The sequence below is a fragment of the Saccopteryx leptura genome, chromosome 5, assembly GCF_036850995.1.
Source record: "Saccopteryx leptura isolate mSacLep1 chromosome 5, mSacLep1_pri_phased_curated, whole genome shotgun sequence".
Lineage (NCBI taxonomy): Eukaryota > Metazoa > Chordata > Mammalia > Chiroptera > Emballonuridae > Saccopteryx > Saccopteryx leptura.
Window position 1 is genome coordinate 69,657,803 of NC_089507.1, and position 10,337 is coordinate 69,668,139.

The 10,337-nt window shown below is 39.1% G+C and overlaps 1 protein-coding gene across 1 annotated transcript; it reads left to right on the forward strand.

Annotated features, from left to right (window-relative positions):
• Window positions 1–242: 242 nt before the first annotated feature.
• Window positions 243–9,828, forward strand: SPP1 (secreted phosphoprotein 1). Its single transcript, XM_066385828.1, has 7 exons — window positions 243–400; window positions 1,496–1,563; window positions 1,676–1,714; window positions 4,872–4,952; window positions 5,511–5,552; window positions 7,706–8,029; window positions 8,991–9,828. Exons 2-7 carry the CDS (start codon window positions 1,510–1,512, stop codon window positions 9,393–9,395), a joined length of 945 nt encoding a protein of 314 aa, XP_066241925.1. The 5' UTR covers window positions 243–400; window positions 1,496–1,509; the 3' UTR covers window positions 9,396–9,828.
• The last annotated feature ends 509 nt before the right edge of the window (window positions 9,829–10,337 follow it).

Consider the following 10,337-nt stretch of genomic DNA (forward strand, 5'->3'; position numbering starts at 1 on the left):
CTAGTCATCCCTCCCTTTTTAATAGGACTCCAAGGTGCCCTTTCCTGGTGCTGAATGCCATTCCCACAAATGAAAATGCAAGTTAATGATATCGTAGATCAGTAATGTTTTAACTCTGGAGTGTGTGTGTGTGTGTGTGTGTGTGTGTGTGTGTGTGTGTGTGTGTGTTAACCACAAAACCAGAGGGGGAAGTGTGGGAGCAAGTGGGTTGGGCAGCGGCAAAAAACCTCATGACACATCACTCCGCCTCCCTGGGTGGGGGGGAATGTCTGGAGCAGCATTTAAATTCTGAGAGGTCCCGGTTGTCAGCAGCAAGAAGAGGAGACGGGGAACAGCACCTTCTGGGACTGGATTCTCCTCTCAGGCAAGTGGCAGCCTTCTCAGCCAACCACAGACCAAGGTGAGCCCGCAGTTTGCTATCTTGCTGCTTGCTGTCCTATGCATTTGGTATCGTTCATGTGGAAGGTCAAGTTGCAAGGAAAAGAGTTTAATTGTAATGCTGTTAACCACATTTCGGTTGCCCAGGCTTCTGAATAAGCATGCCAGGTACACTGCAGACCTCCTGGAGGAAAGGTGACCGCCTATTTCAAAAGCCAGTCAGTATAAAATTTAAAAATCATTATACTTAATCCTCAAAAGAAAAACAGCTACTTCCAATTAAAAAAAGTAAAATTCTATGCCCCTTTGGGATGATTATAGTTATATGATCTTAAATGAATGAATGATTATGGAGACATTTAACAGGAAAAAGATCGTTAGTGCTAATGCAAGCTAACGACAATGCTATTTTTAATTATTTGATTTATACTATCTTCAAGGGGGAGGACCTTTTCTGAATTTTTTTTTACTTCTGTATTTAGCTGTTAAAATATTTACCCCCAAAAAACTGTATGACACTATGTAGACTTATTGCAAATAAAAGTCAGCTGTTGGCTGTTTTCAATATTCTTTTTATTCCAAATTTCTAGAATAACTTAAATAAGTAACTTTAAAAGTAGCTATATTTCATCCAAGTAGCACCTTTTTAATTAAGTTAAAAATAATATTTGAAATGAATGCTGAGAAAAATGGAGAAAGCAAATTTCTTTTATACTTTTAATTTTTCTGTTTTTCTTCTCTGAAAAATAAATATTCCCACACTGTCTTATTATTTTACTTAAATTACAGTTGGTCTGTGTTTAGGTTTAGATAGCTGACAATATCAGGTAATAATGGTGTAATTTCTGGGACTCTAAATGTAAAAGCTGAATAAATATAGACTTGTGTATTTCCTTTCTCCCTTGCCTAACAGTGAAAGATGAAGAATAGAGGTGGCATTACAAATATTAACTCAAAAAACCCACAATATTATAAAGGAAAGTTTTCTCTAGGAAGTAGAAAATAGTGTACAGAAAATATTTTTTATTTCTGATTATTTTGTAATGTGGTAGAATCATAAGGTATCACTGTTTTAACCTGTGAAGAGAGCAAATATTCATTACAGAATATTTTGCAGGAAAAATCACTACCATGAGAATTGCAGTGATTTGCTTCTGCCTCTTAGGCATCGCCTACACCCTTCCAGTGAGTATAGCTGAATCTTAAAGAAAATCGCTCAAAATCAATTAATTGTATGCTCCCCTATGCTGGGAACAGGTTCACATTGTAATCTGTCTTCATCTTTTCTGTTTTGAAGGTTAAACATGCTGATTCTGGCAGCTCTGAGGAAAAGCAGGTAAGCATCTTCTAGGTTTATCATATAGTTAAATTATTTTCGCACCTGCTTCAAGAAGCACTACAAACATATATGTGTCAAATTTACTTATTTTCATAGTCAAGCCTGTTAAATTATAATTATTGACTGGCAGCTTTCAATCTAGGCCAGTACCAAGAACAGTATGATTTTTTTTTTTAATATTTATTTATTTTTATTTACATTTTTTCTGAAGCTGGAAACAGGGAGAGACAGTCAGACAGACTCCCGCATGCGCCCGACCGGGATCCACCCGGCACGCCCACCAGGGGCGATGCTCTGCCCATCCTGGGTGTCGCCATGTTGCGACCAGAGCCACTCTAGCGCCTGGGGCAGAGGCCACAGAGCCATCCCCAGTGCCCGGGCCATCTTTGCTCCAATGGGGAGGGGAAGAGAGAGACAGAGAGGAAGGAGGGGGTGGGGGTGGAGAAGCAAATGGGCGCTTCTCCTGTGTGCCCTGGCCGGGAATCGAACCAGGGTCTTCCGCACGCTAGGCTGACGCTCTACCGCTGAGCCAACCGGCCAGGGCCAAGAACAGTATGATTTTTAAGAAATATATGCTCCAAATATTGAACTAGATTTTTTATAGCTAAAATCATGTTTTATGCCATGGTCACTTAGGTAAAATGAGTTCCATGAAGTTGCGTGATGTGTCCTTTCCATGAGTCAACATACTGTTCTAGAAGTAGAAAACTTCATCCTTTGCTTTACTTAGTGGAAGTCTAAGTTTAAAATGGGCCTCACATATTGGACAGTGTGTCTGACTGCAATATTCACAGTATCGTCTAAGATATTTACTAAGAAGCCCATTAAAAGAAGAAAGTATATTTATGCTGTTTGTATCTACTGTGCTTCTCAGGAGACTTAGGTAACATTTCTCTAACCAACCATAAGACCGGATCAAACTCTTATAATTATTTAACCAGCACCATAGACGTACCTGCCCCTCCACAATAGATGAAAATGTGCCTGCCAAACAACAAATGGGCATTGTCCCAAGGAGCTCAGACAAAATAAGACAGAGTTCAATTCATATAAATAGAATAAAAGCCCATATAGAGTCACTGTAATTGCCTGGAGTCACTGTGGTTGGTTGCTTAGTGAAGATACTAAGAAAGGTATTGTTGCATGTGGTTGGGTATGCAGGTGGGTGTGTGTCATCGGTATATCTCTTTTCCAATTGACTTAAGAACACAAATATTGAATCACAACAAGCCAGAAAAAAATATCATTTTCAGAGAAGACAGAAGTTACACAATTTGAAACAAGAATTGATTTTTTTAAGTAAAAAAATATATGGCATACTAAACCATGGCACTATAAGTTATTAAATGATTTTTAGGAGACAAATGAAGAGCTCAGTCTTCTAGAATCCTAGATAGTTAGAGCTATCAGGAACTATGGGAAATGGGAAGTCTCTAAGGAGACATCTCTGATGATGAACACTGCTTATCTGGGAGTGTTGGTTACTGGGTGGATTTTAGTCTGTTTATTTTTCTTAGCTTCATTTTCTTTATATTGCTTTTGTAAATTATAAATTTAACCTATACATACATTCTCCCTAAACCTGTATTGCATGTATCATCAGGAAATATATATTTATATATATATGTATATAGAAAATAAATTATAACATATTTCTATGTAATATTTATATAAATATATTTTTAAAGAAAAAAAAGAGGACACTTTGAACTCATCTAGAACAAGAGTTTTTTGTACCTTTTTAAGGAAAGAACCCCCTTCTTTCAGCAAAACTTTCAGAGAAGCCCCATCTAAGCTGCTCTGATTCCAGCCAGCCACGGGGAGCGCACCATGATGTCTGGTTTCCTCCCTATTCTTCTCCCCGCACACCTCTGACCACCCTGGCGGCTGCACAATGAACTCTATGGAACCTAAGCGTTCTCATTTTCAGTGACAAGGACATGAACTGATGAGTCATGGGTGATACAGCTCATCAGATGACATGCAGTCAGAGCAATTTCCACTCCTCCGTACTGACATAGAATCATTGTCCAAATAAATAACTTGGCTAAAGGAAAGGACATTCCATTCATGTCTTTGGCATCTTAGAGCAATAGAATTTTGGTGAGATGAGATGATGTTAATATTTTATTTCTGCACCATCCACTAAGATAGTCATTAAACTCGTGAGGCTGTTAAACATTGAAAATGTAGCTAGTGTGGCCTTGGCCGGTTGGCTCAGCGGTAGAGCGTCAGCCTGGCGTGCGGGGGACCCGGGTTCGATTCCCGGCCAGGGCACATAGGAGAAGCGCCCATTTGCTTCTCCACCCCCACCCCCTCCTTCCTCTCTGTCTCTCTCTTCCCCTCCTGCAGCCAAGGCTCCATTGGAGCAAAGATGGCCCGGGCGCTGGGGATGGCTCCTTGTCCTCTGCCCCAGGCGCTAGAGTGGCTCTGGTCGTGGCAGAGTGACCCCCCGGAGGGGCAGAGCATCACCCCCTGGTGGGCAGAGCATCGCCCCTGGTGGGCGTGCCGGGTGGATCCCGGTCGGGCGCATGCGGGAGTCTGTCTGACTGTCTCTCCCCGTTTCCAGCTTCAGAAAAAAAAAGAAAGAAAGAAAGAAAGAAAATGTAGCTAGTGCAATGGAGAAACTCATTTATTTTATTTTATTTTAATTAAATTTAAATAGCCACATGTTAGAGGAAACAATAAAGATCAATACTAATTAAGGGCACCTCTGCTTTAGTTGTGCCATACCTGAGAGGGATTTCAACTAGCAAATATAGAACAGGAAAGCATAGCATTAATTAAAATCAGTGTGAGAAGCCAGTTTGTCTGAATTTGAACCCTGGATCTTAACTTCACTGTGGCTTAGTTTATCCTGATCTGCAAAATGGAAACAATAATGATATCTATCTCATGGAATTAAATGAATGAATACACGTAAGTCGCTGAAAAGGTGCCTGGCCCACAATAAGTGCTATGTAAGAGTTTATTAAGTGAATTTACAAGAAAAAATAAGTTAAAAAAGAGTTATTTAAGGCTTTGGCTGAATATATACACACATATTATGTTTACCATCAGTATTGGTGAAATAAAATTATCTTTTCAGCTTCTCAGTTAGAGAGCCTTACATTTCTTTTTTTAAATAATGAGAAATATGCAACTTCTTTTGTAGCTTTACAACAAACACCCAGATGCTATAGCCACATGGCTACAGCCTGACCCATCTCGGAAGCAGAATCTCCTAGCAGCACAGGTATTCTTAATCTTAATTAATTTTAGAAATTATATTTCTTGCAATTAAATTGCTGAGGACACCAATTGATCTGAGGCGTTAACTTTTTCCTCTTTAAGTCCTTCAGCAACAAGGCTGCAAAATAAGACCTGCTTTGGATAAAAAAGGCTAACTTTTGGATAAAAAAGGCAAGGCCCTGGCTGGTTGGCTCAGTGGTAGAGCACTGGCCCTGTGTGTAGATGTCTCAGTACAATTCCTGGTCAGGTCACACAGGAGAAGTGACCATCTGCTTCCCACCCTTTCCCCTCCTGTAGCCATGGCTTGATTGGTTTGAGCTCATCCCCTGGGGCACTGAGGATGGCTCTGTGGAGCCTCTGCCTCAGGCACTAAAAGTAGCTCTGTGCAAACATGGCCCCAGATGGACAGACTATTGGCCCCAGATGAGGATTGCCAGGTGAATCCTGGTTGGGGTGCATGCAGGAGTCTGTCTCACTATCTCCCCTCCTCTAACTTGGAAAAGAAGGAATAAAAAGATCAAGCATGTACAATATACACTGATACATACCTTTTCTTTTTTAGAATACTGTATCCTCTGAAGAAACTGATGACTTCAAACAAGAGGTGAGTTCACACTTTGAGGCAAAGGCCCAGCATGTCTTGGAGAGATGACAGAAGCCACTTTCCCAATGACATTATCTGGGCTCAATTTTGACAAAATTCCATTAACAAATTGCCAGTCTAAAACTTGCTCAGATAGAAAACATACAGTATATTTATTAAGTGTTGGAAATACCAGATTTCTTCAGATAAGTTTTGTGTGACAGGAAATGTTTACTAATGTTGGTTATTGGAAATACTTAACCATAACATTTTATAGATGTTGTATCTAATATCTGATAAGCATCTAATCAATACTTGTCAAACCCAAGATTTTTCCTCTAGGAACATTTTTGTTCCTAACATAAAGGTTTATTTGATAACTATTATTAGGGCGGTTAATTAAGACCATTAATTTAGGACTTTTTATTAGGGCTATTAATATATTTGCTAAGTAAAGAAATAAGTTAAATTTGTATTCCTTAAGATTCTGTTTGAATATGCTAAGACTCGTTGGCAAGAAAAGTTAGATAAATGACCCAGTATACTTACTAACTGGAAGTTTGATAGACATTAATTGATTAATTCTATTCAATTGACAGGTCTGAGCTTCACTTTATACACATGCTTAACAGAGACACCTTTTGATTATCTATGCTAATAGGGAGTTGGTTGTAGGTTTTGGATGCATTATATGGATAGTCTGATCTCCTGAGACTTGTAATTTCTCTTTTTTTATATAATTTTTTATTAATTTTAATGGGGAGACATCAATAAATCAGGGTACATATGTTCAAAGGAAACATGTCCAGGTTATCTTGTCATTCAATTATGTTGCATACCCATCACTCAAAGTCAGATTGTCCTCCGTCACCTTCTATCTAGTTTTATTTGTGCCTCTCCCCCTCCCCCTTCCCCTCTTCCTCCTCTCCTCCCTCCCCATAACCACCACACTCTTGTCCGTGAGACTTGTAATTTCTAATACAAAAAGTAATCTAAGGGCCCTGGCCGGTTGGCTCAGTGGTAGAGCGTCGGCCTGGCGTACAGAAGTCCCGGGTTCAATTCCCGGCCAGGGCACACAGGAGAGGCGCCATCTGCTTCTCCACCCCTCCCCCTCTCCTTCCTCTCTATCTCTTTTCCCCTCCCGCAGCCGAGGCTCCATTGGAGCAAAGATGGCCCGGGTGCTGGGGATGGCTCCTTGGCCTCTGCCCCAGGCGCTAGAGTGGCTCTGGTTGCGACAGAGCGACACCCCGGAGGGGCAGAGCATCGCCCCCTGGTGGGCAGAGCATCGCCCCTGGTGGGCGTGCCAGGTGGATCCCTGTCGGGCGCATGCGGGAGTCTGTCTGACTGTCTCTCCCCGTTTCCAGCTTCAGAAAAATACAAAAAAAAAAAAAAAGTAATCTCACAATTCTGTATCTGTATTTATTGCTTAATTGAATTTTGCATAATATTTTTAATGTTTATTAATTTTTTGAGAGAGAGAAATATCAATTCTTGTATGTGCCCTGACCAGGGGTCAAAGCCAGAACCTTGGCATACTGGGACAATTCTCTAGCTGTGTTACCTGACCAAGGCTGAATTTGGCATATTAAATAATATCTAATGTGAACAAGGAAAAACAATGTTATCAACATAAATATTAAATTCACATATTTGACTTGAAAATAGCTAGGAAAATAATTTTTATGGGAAAGCAGGAAAAAAGACCTCAGTTATGATTCCATTTACCCATATTTCCCCATGTATATGATGCACTCTTTTTTGAAAAATTTGGGGTCTAAAAACTGAGTGCTTTTTATACAGTGGTTGTGGAACTGAGGAAGAGGAAATATATGAAGAAAGCGATTCATCATCAGACACAGATGAGGACAAGCTAATGGATGGGAGTTTTGACAATGATGAGGAGTTGTATGAATTTTATTGTGAATAAAACTTGAGTTTAATAACTTTATGTAATATATTTTTTTCAAATTTCGGGCCCCCAAATTAAGGTGCATCTTATACATGGAGAAATATGGTATCCTTGTGTTAAAAAAAAATGGAAAAATGCTCACTTTAACTCTTAAAGACATTGAGTGCATTATTGTGGATGCGAAGATCCTGAAACTAAAATGCACTATAAAGGCCAAGGGAAAATAATGCTTATACTAATTTTTTCTGGCCATCTTGATTTTTAGACCCTTCCCAGTCAGTCCAATGAAAGCCATGACCACACAGATGATGGGGATAATGACGACGATGACGACCATGTGGATAGCCAGGACTCCATCGACTCAGATGACTCAGATGACACTGATCATACCGATGACTCTGACAATTCTGACGAGTCTCACCATTCCGATGAATCTGATGAACTTGTCACTGATTTTCCCACTGACTTTCCCGGAACCCCCGTTGTCACTCCAGCTGTCCCCACAAGAGACACAAATGATGGCCGAGGTGACAGCGTGGCTTATGGACTGAGGTCAAAAGCCAAGAAGTTCCACAGATCTGTAGTCCAGGTAAACCCTTTCACAGACACATCAGATGGTTGTAATTACAGTCCAGTTTTAGGAACCAGAGTCTGCATATTCACTCACTCATTCATTCATTCAGCAAGCAAGCATTATTACCTTATGACCATTGAATATAAAATCTTTTTCCACTTGGTGGTTTTTTTAAGTTTAAGTCCACATAATTTCTCTCAAATTTTGTCTTTCAATCACAATGCTATTGTTTCTAAATCCTGGCTCTAAAGCATTTATTCTATTCACTTTAAAAAAAATTTTTTTATACATAAATTTTTATTAATTTTAATGGGGTGACATCCATAAATCAGGGTACATATATTCAAAGAAAACATGTCCAGGTTATCTTGTCATTCAATTATGTTGCATACCCATCACCCAAAGTCAGATTGTCCTCTGTCACCTTCTATCTAGTTTTCTTTGTGCCCATCTCCCTCCCCTTCCCGTCTCCCTCCTTCCCTCCCCCACCATAACCACCACACTCTTGTCCATGTCGCTTTTTTTTTTAGATTAAAAGTAGACTTTGAAAAACAGCAATTATTTTCACAATACAGTGGTCACATTTTGAAGTTAAATACCTAAGTGGAATGGTAGAGTTGCAAATTTCACTGAATCTATCATCAAAGAATCTAGATTTGATACGTAGCCTGGCCATTTACCATTCACTTTACTTTTTAACTTTCAATTCACTTTTCCTTTATGTAAAACAGAGATAATGAGACCTACCTCACAGGTTTCATCACATATATAATTGATGCACCTATTACACTAAAGGAGATGACGTATGAAAGGGCTTGGTGAAATACAAAGTAACATGCTAATATTATTTTTTACTTCAGTCGAATTTAGACAGTTTTCAGTATAAACTGGTCTAAAAATTCTAGAGCAGAAATAGTTACAATGTTCCCAATCCTGGAGGTTATTTAATTCTTCTTCCATTTGTGCTGTGATTCAGTATCCCGATGCTACAGAAGAGGACCTTACATCACACATGGAAAGCGATGAGATGGATGATGCACACAGAGCCATCCTTGTTGCCCAGGACCTGCAGGTGGCTTCAGATTGGGACAGCCATGGGAAGGACAGCCAGGAAACACGTCGGCCAGATGACCACAGTGTGGAAACCCACAGCTTCAAGCACTCCGAAGAATACAAGCAGAAGGCAATTGATGAGAGCAATGAACATTCCGATGTGATTGATAGCCGGGAAAACTCCAAAGTCAGCCATGAATTTCACAGCCAAGAATTTCATAGCCATGAAGACCAGCTCGCCTTAGGCTCTAAGAGTGAGGAACAAGATAAACACCTAAAAATTCGCATTTCTCATGAATTAGAAAGTTCATCATCTGAAATCAATTAAAAAAAGGAAAATACAATTTCTTGCTTTTAGTTAAAAGGAAAAAATACATTTTGGCAGGGTGGGAGAGAATATGGAATGCTTATTTCTCAGCTTAGTTGGTGAATGTATATGTATGTGAATCTGGAAATAATGTTTTTGATCAGTAATTTAGTGTGTGGCTTCATAACAACTTTGTAAACTGAAACTTCAGGTATTCTTCCCCTATAAGAAATGCAAACTAATAATGTATTTTAATGTTTGCTCTTTTTATGAATAGAAACTTATGTTGAAGCAAACAAATACTTTTTACAGAAGTAAACAGAATACTTTTACATGATTATAAGAGAGTATATAAAATTTTGTCACTACAATCTTTTGTTTTCAAATTAGTGTACATTTTGTTGTGATTATTTTTGTTTGTATGAATAAATCTTTTATCTCGAATATAATGAGAGATTAGTGTTATCAATAGCTTTTCTTATTTGGTTTCCCACAGTTGCCCAACAATTAACAGATGTAACTATTTTAATGATTGTGCTGGACTTAGTGATCTAGGAACTGCTGCATCCACTGCACAGTTTCTGGCTGAGCTGAGTTCCTACCAAGAAAACAGGTGTCAAATTGGGGTAGATATTCAGCCAGAAATCCTCCCACCATTCAGGGCTCTGTAGGCTACCTCCTCCCAGGAAGAGCACCTTTTTGTAATTTTTACAAAGCTGATATAAAAGCTAACAAAAGCCTAGATGCAGTCACAAATAATTTTATTGTTTCTTATCACTGTCTGATAATTTGCTCAGTAAACTTAATGCTTTTATGTCCTTGGTTGAAAAGTTGGGTCGGTTCCATGCCTATTCTGATCACTCATAGAAATTAAATGGTCCCTTGTGTTGGAAAAAGTTTTAATGCAGTTTCAGGTAATAATCAAATTTTTCAATTTCATTCTCAATGAAAAGTTTTGGAAAC